At 41.6% G+C, this 15532-nt stretch overlaps 2 protein-coding genes across 2 annotated transcripts in view; one reads left to right on the top strand and one right to left on the bottom strand.

The window, feature by feature from the left end:
- Positions 1-8994, top strand: part of LOC145764456 (uncharacterized) — a 38088-nt gene extending 29094 nt beyond the window's left edge. Inside the window, exons 27-39 of the mRNA XM_082576069.1 lie at positions 54-248; positions 537-638; positions 884-1007; positions 1573-1664; positions 1829-2095; positions 2309-2497; positions 2942-3025; positions 3604-3736; positions 4135-4188; positions 4621-4749; positions 5362-5537; positions 5687-5953; positions 6633-8994. Of these exons, the coding sequence (XP_082432195.1) occupies positions 54-248; positions 537-638; positions 884-1007; positions 1573-1664; positions 1829-2095; positions 2309-2497; positions 2942-3025; positions 3604-3736; positions 4135-4188; positions 4621-4749; positions 5362-5537; positions 5687-5953; positions 6633-6806 (1986 nt within the window). The 3' untranslated portion in view covers positions 6807-8994. The remainder of the gene's footprint in view (positions 1-53; positions 249-536; positions 639-883; positions 1008-1572; positions 1665-1828; positions 2096-2308; positions 2498-2941; positions 3026-3603; positions 3737-4134; positions 4189-4620; positions 4750-5361; positions 5538-5686; positions 5954-6632) is intronic.
- A 538-nt stretch (positions 8995-9532) lies between these two features.
- On the bottom strand, positions 9533-12251 carry LOC145765463 (maleylacetoacetate isomerase-like). Its single transcript, XM_082577289.1, has one exon. It carries the CDS (start codon positions 12231-12233, stop codon positions 11610-11612), a length of 624 nt encoding a protein of 207 aa, XP_082433415.1. The 5' UTR covers positions 12234-12251; the 3' UTR covers positions 9533-11609.
- Between the last annotated feature and the right edge of the window lie 3281 nt (positions 12252-15532).

Here is a 15532-nt window from a genome sequence, read left to right as displayed (position 1 = left end):
GGAGGTGGCGGCTTCCTGTCAAGTCTCAACATCATTGTGTTTATCTTCCTCAGGCATTTCATTACTGCGAGAACATTGCGAAAGTTATCATCCAATCTCCCACCGCCTACTCGGTGGCGCTAGTAAGCAAGCTATCGGACATGGTTGAATGCCTCAAGCATCACGACTCCAGGGTCCAGGCCGGAACTTTGCACGACTCTGATCTGCAGTGGGCACAAGCACTAAAAGCCATAAGTGGAAAGATGCTGGTGAGATGCACCGATGGACTCCATTCTATACGATTTAACATATTGCGAAGTAACCAAAGTTATTCATTCCTTTCAAACATATTCCTTCAGACTTAATCGGAGAAAAGTTTGAATCGAAAATAGATCAAATTGAAGCAGTTTTAATTTGTTAACCTTTTGAATCGGAATTCGAAAATACAGACAGTTACAGTGCAGCCTTGTACTGTGCATATTATGATAAGTAGATTTTTTGAATGTTTAACGTTCATTTACATAATTCCTCCCAATTACTACTCATTATCTCCGCAGGGTGGTAGTATCATTCCCTCGACCTTGTCCTACACCACCCAGTCCCCGTCGGAACTGACGTCATCGGCAGCGGTCACGCCTCACCCACACGATGACGAGGAGGTATTGTGACGTATATGACGTAGTTGATTTTTTTCCCGTTTTCGCGGCCCGATAGCCTTCCCGGCTTGGCTTGATTGACTATGCTTTATTTTGATATTTTTTTACTGTTTGTCTTCTTTCTATTAATCAAATGTAGGTGGTTTGAGACCACAGTGATAGGAATCTGTCAAGTGTATGTGGTTGGGGACCACAGTGATAGGAATCTGTTCATACTCTTGTTTCTACTTTCTCTCTTGTTGATGCAGTCGGATGAATCAGATGATGAATACCAAGAGGAACATGATGGCTACGACAAACCAGATTACGCATCGTCCTGGCAGCACCAGCAAGGGCAACACCCTCCCAATGAAGCCGCACCACCCCAGCAAGGTACGGACTGAGTGGACAAGTCACTTCACCACTGCATGGAATGTTGACAAGCACATTCTTGGTGTGCCTTCAATATTAACGATTGCGCACACAACTGCCCATCTCGGGAGGTTGTGTGGTATTAGCTACGATATGCGATAACGCGCCAACCAACATGAACTGGTGGTAAAACCTTGCTAGGTTTGGATTCCACGTCGTAAATGACTGATATTACTGATCCGGGTTGCTAATCAGTCCTTCTCTACATGAAATCAACATCTGGTAACTCTGAATCAATGTAAAAAGAACTTGATCATTATCCTGCAATCATAACTTTTCGATCGTGAAAGGTGCGCAGTTACCCATCGAGATGTTTGATGTGGTTGGCGCTGCCCGGATGCTGGGACGCGTATGATGAAGGAGGGTGTCTCCCTTGTATAAAAACCGAGCAGTTTCCCATTGTTTGTTTGCCGCTGTGTTGGCATGAATATGCTTGTCACAAAAGTGTCCGAGCTAGCTAGCTCTTGATCTTATTGTCACACTTCTGTGTTCCAACGCGATTCAGTCATCCTCTTTGTTCTTTCAGCTCTTTATGCACCCCCTGGCAATCCCATGGCGATGCAGGAGGCTAATCCATCCAGCTCCACCGCTCCTCCTGCATTTGTACCCATGTTGCAGGTTGGTTTGTAACTTTAATGAGAAAAAATCAAAAGAACGTTTCAGTTCAGCAGCGTGACGTGACATGAGTTTTGAGAAGCGTTTCCCCCAGTGATGCGTGTTTTGTTGATCCATCGCGCTTTATTGATGACTTCACCATACATATGACGTCATCGTGTCTACAGGTTGATACTAACTTGTCACAAGCGACCATGCCTCCTATGCCTGGTTTCTATAATCCCGTGTCGCAACCACATCAACCATCGCAACACCACCAGCAACCATCGCAACACCACCAGCAACTATCAAACAACCAGCAGCAACCATCCTCACAACAAGACGACTTGTCTCCAACCTTGTCGTCATCGTCCCAAACCTTCTCGTCGCTCCCGCCCCGCCACCATCCCCCAAACAGCGGCCCACCAGACCTGTACGACCACCTGTCCAGCTTGGTAGGTCCTTATGCTACTCCCGTCTTTTTCATAGTTGTGACGTCATAATTTCTATGCTCATTGTTTACGTGGTGTAACGACCACGACTATTACAGAAAATGCGTGAGAGTTTGTTACGTCACTCGAACGTCACATCAACGCAGTAGTGACCTCATAAACTGCTTTGACTTGTATCATTGTTGAAATGAACAGCCGCCTTATTTCCTCACGCAGCCGCGCGATATGAAACCGGGAGCCCGAGACCGCACTGTTTCCCAAACCTCCCATGGATCGCGGCGGTCGCGCAGATCCCGGAAGTCGTCGGGAAGACGCACGCGCACCACATCTGAGCATTCCAAGAGGAGCCGTTCGCGCAGCACCAGCGCTGAGAGCGAAAAGAAAGTGGAGAAGACATCGAAGAAGGTGGGGAAGCCCCGCAACAGAAAGTTAAGCATAATGCGTTGCCAGCAATGTACAAAGTGGAGCTTTGAGAATAAATGACTACGAAAGCGTGTCATAAGTAGAGAAGTCATATTTGTTGCTCCATGTATCGACAACAAATCAATTGATCGCATAATAGTATTCAAAGTTTAAAGAAAAAAAAAGCAGAACAAACGTACGTTTTCGGCCAGCGCTGCTCCAGGCACGAGAGATGCTTCTTTGTCTTACAGCTTCGACTCCTTCTTGGGGTCAAAACTGCTGTTTTTTTAACACCCTGTGAAGTGTATTTTTCATACTGTGATCGATTCTTACGACTGTAAAGTTAAGAACCCAACTAAGGCGGCAACCGGTATAACTGTTATGATGTGCAAAGATTGAATGATCGAGACTCCAGGAATTTTTCAAAATTGCATTGTGACGTCACAGGGCTGGTCGATAATAAACTGGTTCAAGGGAAGCGACAAGCCGAAACAAAATCGCGTTCATTTGCCGGACGACTCTAACAAGGACGTGAGTATGAGACCGGTCATGCTGCCCGCTTCTACCTTGACTGCAATAAATTGGGCGCGCAATCGGGAAAGGATTTGGGCACTTGCGTAACTGCATTGGCCCAAACTCACATTATTGTGACCTGCACAATAGATGTTTCTCGGCAGCCGATTGTAGCAAGAATTGACAGCGATAGACACCGTGTTTCGCCCATGAGGCTGGGCTCGTCAGTATCGCACCGTATTCTTGTCACAACAGATGTTTTACCAACACTGCAAATAGAACCATATAAAATTGAAATGCCTAATATAAGAAATAAGACTCTAATATAAGGCTTAATAGAACCATACCAACACTGTTTAATTCCAAACAGAGCAAAGTACAGTTACTACTCCATTTTTACTTGAATAAGATCTCAGCAAACGTAAAACAGACTGTCATAGTTCTTTAGAAAAGTAGTAACTACATTTGCTTGATGGAGAACTACATTGCTGCATTTCCTGAACTCCCGTAACATATAATCGCGTTGTTTTGCCAAGCTATGACTTGGAAACAATTCCTTGCATTATGTTGTCACAACCGCCATGCTTTGTCTTCAGATCATATGGGACGACAAGCTCAAGAGATGGGTCGATGTGAACGCCACGGAGGAAGAGCTGGCACCTCCGGCCCCACCCCCCAAGGACACCCCTGCAAGTAACCCCGTTTCCGCTCCATTTCAACCCGGACAAGGTGCCACATAGGATCATATTGCTTAGAAAGTTGAACAAAGGTTTAATTTCATATTTGTGATTGAGCAATAGCTGTTCTAAAGACGAATGACCCAGGTTCGATTCTTTGTGGAAACCTATTTCCAATATTCCATAGCATCACGTGTCATCTGGCCTTGCTTCTGTGTGTTCAAGGCACTGGGGTGGAATGAAGTGTATTTTTATGTTTGAAGATTTTGTAGTTATTTTAATGAAAAGGCTCTAAGACCTTTTCTGAAAGCTTTGTAAAATTGATTGTATGGGTCTATCACATATTGTAACACATTGTCTTCTTAAACCTGGCAACAAGCTCCTGCAGTGAGCCAATGCACCGCCTTTCGACGCGTTCCGCGATCTAACCATTGTTGATGTTTGTTGCAGATGCGACCGGACAGTCAACGCTGACCAGTAATCGATTCTCACTGAAGAACTTGAGTAAGTTTTTGCAGTTGGAAACACTGAACAGCTTAGTTTTGCGGTGTTGCCACACGCCATCTCTCCATTTTGCTTCAAAGAAGCCTGGTCTTTATTCCGAAACATCAGGGTCGACCAGTTGTTTGCAGTGACTCCACGGTGCCAGACGCCCACAGCTTATTTTTCCACCTGGCAACACTGCATCAAAACTTCCTTTCCTGGAGCGACATTTTCATAGATACGACATTGCGAGACTACAAGGAAGGGCCACACACGTAATTACGGGTTATAACGTTTTGCACACTATGTATAAGTTCATCTTCAGAGAAAATGGGCTAATCAGTCCACAAGGCAACTTTCACATCAGAAACTCTCCATAAGTTTCGGTTTCGAATCTCGGGAGGAGGGGAATTTCATCTTTTTATTATGCGTTCTGTAAACATTTGTTCGCAGATAACCGCTCCATGTACAAGAACGCGTTCAGCTCGACTACTAACCCCTCGACCAATAACGTTATCCCCCAACCAATGATTTCCACCCTCCCCCAGTCGACCGCCCCTGCCATGTTCGTCCCGACTCTCGGTAAGTTGTTCATTGTTTGATCACAAACGTATGACTCTCCTTAGAAGTGACGTCATTATACAACCAGGCCTGTCAGTTTTCAAGATGGAATTTCATCTCAGCAGATTATTTGTTCAACCAACTCCGCGAAAAATTGTGCTTTGTCATAATATCATGAACTCAAAGGAACAAAAAGTCCAGTTATTTATTTTCAAGTTTACTTTTATGATTCGTACATTTTCATGCACTCTCTGCAAGAATCACCAAGTCTGCTGTTCCCTGAACTTCAGGGTGGCCTTGAGAGAATTATTTTTTAAAATCACTCTTGTGAATGTGCAGCGTTAAGTTTGGTGATTAACTTTTTTATCAAAACAATTCAAGTAACCAACTGAGAACACTTTGGGACACCGCACGACAACTGCTGGCAACATTGCGATCGTTATATATAGTTTATAATATATAGTTTGTGAAAAACAATGTATTTTTAGCCTCCCGGTAAACGACCACACGCGATTACTATCCTAATCATCGTCATTGGAATGTTGGAACTTCATCAGTTCCCGCCGCCCGAGATGATTGTCGTCGTCATAATGTTCATTCGTCTCCATCAGATAGTTTCTTTGTTTCTTTCAGACCCAAACCTGTCCACCCCCCGAAATGAACCCACCGTGGGCCAGGACACCGTGCAGCCCCCTGCGCCAACACAACACAACCCAGCCCAGTCAGGATTGGGAGGTCAACCAGCTCAGACCCAGGTGGACCAGCCAGCCTCCTTCGCACACCCCCAGGCTAGCTATCAACCCAGCCAGGTGAGGGTGCTTCTTTGCGTTGCCGTTTACTTGTCTTCGTCATGGCTGCTTCCCGATGTTGCACATGGCAACCACCGGCGTCGTTTATGACGTGGGCGTGTGTTTCAATCAGTTTCTATTCAGGTGCTTATACATTGTCTCTTCATCAGATGCAGCAGCAATTCGCTCCTCCTCAGCAATACCAGCATCCCTCTCAACTGTCCCAGCAGCAAGTTGTTCATCCTGATCCTCCTCTTCATCAACATGGATCCCTTCCTGCTCATCAGCATGAGCCCCAACCTGCGTCCACTCCTCATGGATCCCAACCTGCGTCCACTCATGGTTCCCAACCTGCTTATCAGCATGGTCTTCAACCTGTGTCCACTCCTCATGAATCCCAACCGGCGTCCACTCATCTTCAGGACAACCAACCAACGGTAAGTGGAGGTTTCCAAGGGAGAATTTCTCTCAAAATTTGTGAATCGCTTTGACTCTTCAGCCTTCCACTGATGCTTTTGCCGGGACAGAATTTTGAAGCAATGGCTGAATGACCTAGTCCCTAATGGGAACTGGTTGGGTGGTTTCTCGTGTAGTTTGTTTGATGACGTTGTTAATTCAGATTTTTATGTTGTTTTATTGATTGCGACATCGCAGAGTTTGCATCGGATCCGCAACGTGTGCACTTCAAGTGATGACGGCCGCTTCATCAGCAACCTGGTCCCTTGTGAGGACCTAACTGTGGTGGCGTCCAACGTGGCTTGTTTGGCTGGTGTTTCTCTGCAGCCAATTGTAGCAATGCATTTACAGCGAGTGCTCGCATTCGTCCCACACAATTGATTGTAGGAATCATGGCTTCCAGAGAGCTCCTGGCATGTTGTTCAATCTTTAAAGCATACTTGTAGAGTGTAGACTTGTGGAGGCTTTAAACCACTGTGAAGTATTTCATCCACTTAGGTGTCGTTTAATGGAGAGCAGTTCTCCTGCAACCCAATTTTTGTTTTATTGTTTATTTCTTATCGATTGCTACGATCAACTCACCGCGTTGGAGTTTGTTGTTGATTTTATTCGTCATACATTTCTTATCAACTCCAAATGATGACAGCCATTACTTTGCAGGCGGCCCCACCCCCAGCTGAGCCCGTTCCCATGTCTGCCCCTCCCGCCACCTTTTACAACCCCGCCCAGTTTTCTGGAGGACCAAATCTGTTTTCTCAGCCCCCTGTTCCACAAGGAGGCGCTATAAGGTCTCGGGGCCGCGGAAGATATCCAACCAACGCATTGAAGCAATAGGGGAAGCCCATAAAGTGCTGAATTTTCATCGCCAGGTGGCGTTGCTCCATCACCAGCAAAGACTGCATTCGTGTGAAAACTGAAAACGGTGAACATTCACAGTCATCGTCGGTTAACCGGCATTATCCGTTGCCGAATACCTCGATAACCATCATTAATCCCACAACCCGGTCATAGCATGTGGGACCGTGGGTGGTTGTGACATTTACGCAACAGAAACGTCCCATAGTCGTCAAGTGGAAGCTGCTTCTGTTATTGTCGGTGGAAAGTACGGATGTGAAACGCTTCAAAACTTCATTCTCATTGGAATTGTTGTGGAGTGCTGGTTTTAATTCTTGTTGTAATTCACTATCCATCCTAAATCCCGTGCGTTATTTGTTAATTACCTTCTAGTGATGCCAAGTGCGTGTAAAATGCCAATCGCAATTGTTTCCTTATCCCATAACCTTTCTCGTGTTTCAATGTGATCCAAGTCCGAAATTTTTGGGTTATTTTTACAGCGTACGATTAGATTGTCCCCTGTACTGGGGTCTGTGATCGTTTCTGCTCGCTTGTTTTGATCGATGATAACAGCTTTAGACAAATGTTCAGCTCCTTAACGCAGTGATAATGCAGACGACTTGGCAACCCTTCTTTCGGACAACCAACTTCAAACGATCCATCGACGGCTTTATTTCATCGGGATCACCACCAGATTGTATTTCCATGACGTATTAAATCCTAGTCTTGTCTTCAACAAATGGGGCAGTAGAGTTATCAGATGATAGTTTCAACTGGTGGCCATTGTCCCTATTGATACTTGCTTCGAGTGAATCACAGTGTCTCAAACAACCTACGTTTTGTCGCATTGGTGTAAACGCGGCTTCACCAATTACTGCTTCGTGTGGCGAAGGTTTCTTCTTTTGTTTTCGTCTTGGGCCAAGACGTCATTAAACTGTTGCAATATTCCTGTAAATATCTTGTGACTACGTCATGTTTTGCTTGTAATTTGAAGCGTTTATTGCGTCATCGTGATGTCATGCTTGACGTTATCGGGTGTATTCATTGTAGCGATCATCAAGGAACCTTCACACCATGCCCAACTGTTCCACAGCGATTGAATCCCGTGGACGTGTCGCGCTTAATATGACGTCACAATGAGTCTTCCACAAACCGATTCCAACGCGACGTCCACGATCTTGCGGCGACCTTGTGTCTTGGTCGCCAGCAGGAATTATTTTAACTGTAAACGATGTCGTGTTGCGTATGCTTATAGAAGTTCGCTGTTGTTCGAATGCGTCTAATGATATTTCATAGCGGATATTTACATTGCAAAGATTTGCGCGTATCTTGTAAAGTTGTGTGTTCATTATCGCTGTGTGTGTTGAAGCTTATAGACAATTATTTAGATGAGATCAACTTGTTTATTTGGCACGAACATAATGGCATTGTATCTAAAAAGTTGACTTTGCTTTCTAATGTCACTAAATGAAGTAACGGTTCAAAATCACCTACACGCTGATGCTTGGACCAAAACACATCAAGTTGGAAATAAATGCTTCTTCGCCATGGAAAGCGTTTTCCAGACAACGTGGTCAACTGCTGAGACTTGTCTCTAGATGCTGAAGTGTGACTTCGATCTCATTTGTGTGATTCATCAATTCCCTAAGAAGCGACTATCTGCGATTCAACGATGAATTTATTCTCAACATCGACGAAGTAGCGATGGAAATATTCGTTACTTTTGCGAAGATTCTGGATTGCCGTGATTGTAATTCTTGTGTTGTTGCATCTGCCAAATTGTGTTGTTTGCGTTGAAACAGCGACGCCATACGCCGAATTGTAAAATGAAAAGTCGTGTGCTGAAACCGATACAGAAGAGTAATCCCCCGCAGTGAAGGACCTCGGTCACACTGCATGCTTTGTAAACCCAGACAGCAAATCCGTCATTTTTTGCTGCCCGGGAAGTTGCTCTGCTGCTATAAAACTCATCAATTTTACGTAATCGCAACTTTAAATTTATGTAAGAAGGATGAAAACTTTCTTCCAGCTTTTGTATAATATGTGCAATGGTGTTTGGTGGGTAGTCACTGTTGGAGCCCTCCAACTGGTTAGATTAATACGTTATATTTAAGCAATACCAATAGGACGGGCGGGCATCAGGGTGGCTTTCGTGTGATACTTTTATTTATGCGATCTCATAATAGAATCTGGTTGAAAGGATCCACCAGTTTGCTCTATCTGTTCCTCGGTAGCCGAGTGCAACAAAGACTTGTCAACGACAGACGCCAACGAAGCTGGTGGTGTGTCAGCACTCAGCATCACACAATTAGTTTAGGGTACAGAGTTCTAACAACGCTCTGTGGGAACAGTTGGAGCTATCCTCCATGGAAACTTCACTGATTCGTTAATGGCCGATTAGCGATGAGAGCTGCACGAGTGTCACAGTAAAACCAAGTTTCATTTGCAAGTTAAATTGAATGTTTACTGAGAAAACCTCCCGCGAGCTTGATCCTGACAAACTCGCATACTTGTGGACTGCAGAAGCTTTGTCTGTAAATTATTCCATCTACTTGATGCGGCTGAATGGAGTGTTGTCTTTTAAATGCGTTGATCAAAGGTACGCCCCGTGCGTCCAACCAGCGTCGCTTGATCTTTCCGTTTATTCGATTACGAAGTCAGACGCTTATCCGAGCTATCGGACGAAAGTATTGCCTAAGCATGATATCGGCCTCGTGCATCACGTTAAGAATTATTAGGTTAGCACCAGATTGAGCCTGATGTGTAATGTATCGCACACAACACGAGCAGTCCTATTTATCTTCGGATTGTACTGATCAAGATATTTTGCACATGGTGAAGACACAATCTCATCACATCAGTAGAGCGCGCGAACTGAGGTCATTATGACATCACAATTGCCAACTGGCAGGTAATCAACAGTGAAATAGAAAATCACAAATGTGTACTCATAAACTTTTGACACCAATTAGAAATTTTTCACAACAAAGTTCATGACATGAAGGTAGTTGAACTGAGGAAGTAGGCAACGAAACGATTTCATTCTCAGTATAATACGCAACAATATCATAGAAGGCGCCAAAGCTCGCATTTGTTCGATAGGCAACGCTGCAATATCATCACACTATTTTCCCACACCACGCAATTTTGTTTTCCAAATTAAGTTATGTACAGAATAAAGCAATTAGGATAATCCACCTCACCCAGGGCGTCATATCAACAACCACTGATGCAATATGATGGTTATGGCACATTGGCACTCAAGGGCACCACAGTCATAACAAATTTGAGAGCTGGTATACAAGTCTCCACCTTGGTCAAAAATACCATGAAGTCATACATCAGAATGGACATAAACTACAGGGTGAAACTGCTTTACTGTTCATACACTTCACCCTATTTGCCTTGGCTTCCAATCTTTGACATATATGAATGTCATAGTATTTATGACCAGAGCGGAGACACCAGCTCCCAAATTTGCTTGTTCAAATAAAATTTCACTTTTTCCTTCTGTCAATGGTGTTTTTTATGTGATATTCTCTATCTGATGCGTTTTATAGACAAATTTTAAAATTGCAATGAAAAATAACTCTGAAATAGCACAAAATACCGTAATTTAGTGATCAAATTCAAACATGAAAAGTTTTTACAATTTTTCATACAGTTTTTACAAGTTTTTTACAACTCATTGGGGCACCTATTTTGAATATTGGACATGATTCCTTGATTCCTGAAGGTCATTTTTTATTTTTTCGAAACATCATCCCCTTTTCGGAGGCCACGCGCTTGAAATGGGTCACTTTTGAAAATAAAATCCCAGTTTTGACCCATTTGCAAGTCTTTTTTGCTTAATTTGACCTCATTTTTGAATTCTACACCCCCAAAAATTGTATATACATTACCAGTTTTCGCCACATTCCTAGCATTAGAACTGCGAATTTTATCAGTATTTGTATTTTTACCATATCGCGCACAGCGCCTCTAGTGGTACAATCAAATCAGTGTAGCTCCGCCATTTCTCGATGGATTTCACTGAAATTTCTTCTATCAGATTTAGCTCATTCAAGTGCACCTTATATCAAAAATTCATGAGTTTTTGAGACATTGGGTTACACCCCTTGTTGAATTATAATGATTTGACCCGACTGCCAAAAATGTGACGAAAGGGAACTGACATATTAACGCATTCTACTTTGTGATGCCCTTGGTAGCCGATCCCAAATTATTGCAATCAAGCCAACAACAAACCAGGATGATTCCATGAAAATAATTTAGCAGGAAAATTGACAAGTAGCTACAATAGGTTTAACATATTTATTACACGAACAAACACAACATATATAATTAAAATAAACTTAAATATCTGAGACTTGAGGTTGTTTTAACTATTTCTTTGTGAAATAAATATGTTAAACACATTGAGGTTACTTTGTTTTGCATGTGTGTGGTACAACAAAGCGAACTCTCTACCAAAGCATGTTAAATTGTCTAATATTAAGACACGATTTGTCTGACACACTGGTAGGCCTACAGTCCTACACAGACAAGAATATACAATACTTAATTAATTAAATGGCAGCTTCTAGAAAACTGTGCTATAATTGAATTTAAAAGACAATGCAATATATATACCATACATACTTTAGTTATTATGATGGTTGTAAAATAGCTTGGTCAGGTACAACACTGGTGAGTGGTGATCACATATTTAAACATCATTATTCTTGTCATTTAACTCTGTGTTTTTAATTCATTACACTACGGTACCAGTACTCTAATTCACATAAAAACAGTTCCATTGCTTTACTGTGCATCTGGTTGCTTAGGTGGACTTGATACAATGAAGGCGTCATGTTCCAGTAGAGATTTGTTCACACGCTCAATACAAGGAAACTGGTCCATGACAACTTTGAACCGATTGGCATTCATGACCTGAGGAACAAGACATGCGTCTGCCATTGTGATGTCATCACCTACACAGTATTTGCCGGCACATTTAGCCAAATGTGCTTCTAAGCCGACAAATCCGGTTGTAATAACATCTCTTCCCCATTCTTGACTTGTTTCACCAATCTTGCGAAGAACGCTTAAGTTTTGCAAAGGTTGGATCCCAGAGTTGATAATCTCACAGAGCTCACGAACTTTTGCTCGTTTTTCTGTATCTTTAGGAAGTAAAGAATAACCAGGAAAAGATTCTTCCAGATACTCCATTATAGCCATTGATTGAGTTAAAAGTAAATTACCATTAACAAGAGTGGGCACTTGGGCCATGGGATTGACATCAGTGTATTCTTGTTTTTTCTGCTCGCCGCCATCTTTAACTAAGTGAATTGGAATGTATTCGTAATCAATCCCCTTCAGAGCTAGACAAATTCGAACACGCCAACTGCATGAACTTCTCCAATAAGAGTACAACTTAATTGACATTATGACAGAAATGTTTATTTCTTGCTAAAATAAACCAAAATATTAAAATGAAAACCATAAAAAGGATTTGTTTGATGTCACAAATGTTACTCCGACAGAAACAGTGGCATCATAACGAGGACAATGGACCAAAAAGGTGGGTCTGGTTCAAGCTTAGAGTGTGCAATTGAGCAATGTACTTTTAAGGACTACTTCCTATTCAACGGCACCAGCAAGATAGAATAATTCACAGGTGACAACTCTTACAAGCGAAAAATTCAATCTTGTCAATCTCAAGGACTGGGTGTCTGAGTCAATGATTTAAAACAAGGGTCTCAAATTGCTCTGCGGGGCCAAATGAACACTTAAAAATTAGCCCAGAGCCGCAATACACAATAAGTCAATAAACAAAATAGAACAGTTAAAATGTAAAAACATGGCAGTTTTTTGTCCTATCCAGGCTTACGCCAGGTATTATATATATATATTGTTGAAGATTTAGCTTAAGTGGACGGGAAGGCAAGGGAGCCAATCTTTATGTCAAAAAAGAACAAAACACAAACGAAACTAAGGACCTGGAGAGTAAAAATCTTGCAATCAACTTTCAAAAGCACAGAAAAAACTCAACCCTTGAAGAACTGACTTCAGCAAATACCAAGGTTACTATTGTGAAAACAACACAATACGTAAATAGGCAATGTGATTGTGATATAACAATATGAGTTATATATCGGAATGGCCCGTTTCGGTGAGTCCGATTCGGTGAGTCCGATCCCTTAACGGGGATTGTTTCAATTTTTTTTTTTAATTATCGGGTACCGTGGCCTAATTATCATTGCCGTTTTAGGGTTAGGGGTTAAGAGTTAGGGTTAGGGGTTAGAGGTTAGGAACTCACCGAATCGGACTCACCGAATAGTAGCAGACCCGTTATATATACATTAAATGGCATGACAGTAGCCTAGTTATAAAAAAACGTGTAAAGTTTGATGGGGATTGTCAGATTTTTTGAGCAATTTTAGAGTGTGTTTTATCTTTCTAAATCTGTAGCCTAAAAAAATAGGTACCCTACCGTAATTGTTAGTTATTTCCAAAAGTCTTTGAAGGTCGCGTGCAAGCCGCCTTGATTTAAAGCGTCTGCAAGTATGCAAAACTGCCAAAAATCTGTTCTTCATGAAGTTTTCTCAGTCTGAGGATAAAGATTTTCACAATTCTGATGTTATTCTCTTTTACCTTTCGTGAGTTGTTAGTCTCAGCTTTTTTTTTATTCTAGAAATATGAATTCCTTCACTGTTTTAATTTCTTTATTGTTGCTCTTGATATTTACGTTATTTGCTTTTTTAGTTGTTATAATTCGGCGTATTGATGTTGTGTTTTCAACAGCCTGTAGACTCATCTTTTTCACTTTGATCATGAAGTCCTCGAGATTTTGTGCATTCTCGGCCTAAAGCAGTGGTTCCCAACCTTTTTTGTATGACAACCTCTTATGTAGATTGTAAACATCTAGCCAGTGTTTCTATTCAATTTTAAAGCGAAGTGACATATATTCTTCATGTCAGCTGCTTCCCTTATTTTGGCGTCTTTGAAGTGCGGTTGAACACAAGAAAAAATTCACTGCTTCTTCCACTGCTTCGAATTAATGTTGGAAGTTTTTACGTAATCTAACGTGGAACGTGGAAAGTAACCGCTCACACATCATTGGCCAATCTTTAAAATATTGTGTGTTTCATTTTTTCTTGCTTTCAACCGCACTGCAGTACATAACTTCGTAAATTTTATTTTGTATGTTATTCGCTCTGAGGATGCGCATTGTCATGGTGCGCAAAACATCAGTGAAGCAATAAACCAACCTGTTTAGTGTTGTTTTTACTTTGACTTTCACCAGATGAACGTTGCAACTAGTGCTAGAAACCATAATTGTCCTGATGTGATGAACACCCAAGGTTTTCACTTTCGGTATTCAAGGCTCAGCACATTTCAGCTAAGTAGCCTACTGCCAGTGCCAAGTCAGCAAATCAGTTTGCTCACGTTGGACTTGCTTGGTCATCGCTTGATAAACTGAATTTGCTGACTTGTGCTTTGCCAAGTTTTGGCTTGCTCAGTGACAGTTTCATTATTTAACAACTTCAACCACTTGCTCAAATGTTGCTAGCTCAGTTTTAACTTGCTCAGTTGTCGCTTGCTCAGTTCAGTTCACAACTGCTAGTGCTGAGTCTTTTTTTTATGGAGATCATTGATGAAAGAAAGCCGCGCCACCAAGTGTATTATTTGTATTGTAAATCTTACCCGCTAGAAACGCTAATGAGAAAGCTTGCCTTCCTTAGTGACGTGTTCTATTCAAAGTTTCTTGGATTGGGAGAAAATCGCTGCCATTGTCATTGTAACTTTGTTCGTAAAGCATAGTGTGTGAAAGTGAAATATAATATGATTTGATGGTGTAGCTTTAGCTTGTCGCACAGTTGTGTTCGTCTCAAAAATATTGTTTGGCTAAATATTGCGTTGATTTTTCAAAGTAGAAAAGGTTGAAGTCGCGGCAAGTCGTGATCAAAACAACAATGAAAGATTTTGTTTTCGCAAAGTTTGACAGATTTAGAATCAATTAAGAAATAACCAATTTAGTAATGAGTTGTTTTGACATTTCTTTTGTTTCTGAAAGTTGAGTGAAGTTTTGGGTACTCTACACTTTGTTTTCTGAAATTGTAATATTCTATCTGCTTGTGACAAAATGTTTTTTGCGTTTGTAACAAAAGTAAAGATTTTTAACTTTCTGTCAGCAGACATATGCGCTTGGCACTGCCTGCCTGAGGCTGGGACGTTTTAACGATTATTCTGAGAGTAATGAACAACTTGTCACAGCTACTGCTGAACAAAAGCTAAAATTGTTTTCAGTTGTAAACACGTTCATGCAGGCAAGTCAAATTATAGCAACTTTGATGAGGAAAAGTTTAAATCTTTTATTTAAATTCAGGTTAGATTTAACCTGCTTTAATTCCATATTTTTTGAAATGTAAAATCATTATATTATAGAAACGCTAGTTTATGTAGCCTATAAGGAAAGATATCTTCAGCTGCTTAGAATTAATTATATTATACATTAACTACATTTGGGGATACTGTTTGTTTAGTGGTAGATGTGCAACTTTTGTGACATTAATGAGTTTGTCATGCTTGCAAATGCAAGTAATGCTATTTGTCAAGTAGGCCAAGTCAAATAAAATAGTCAACCACATGAGAGGAAAGTCTGCTCTGCTGCAATCTTTCATGCATTGAAAACTTTTGCTGTGACTGAGACTATGAAACGTTTATGACATTTATGTCATTCA

Source organism: Aplidium turbinatum, chromosome 2, assembly GCF_918807975.1.
Source record: "Aplidium turbinatum chromosome 2, kaAplTurb1.1, whole genome shotgun sequence".
NCBI classification, from domain to species: Eukaryota; Metazoa; Chordata; class Ascidiacea; order Aplousobranchia; family Polyclinidae; genus Aplidium; species Aplidium turbinatum.
Note: the sequence above shows the minus strand (reverse complement) of the source record. Positions and strands in the feature narration are given on the sequence as shown.

Excerpts from the sequence above, each read along its gene's own strand:
- LOC145765463 (XM_082577289.1), bottom strand. The coding sequence starts at position 12,233 with ATGTCAATTAAGTTGTACTCTTATTGGAGAAGTTCATGCAGTTGGCGT.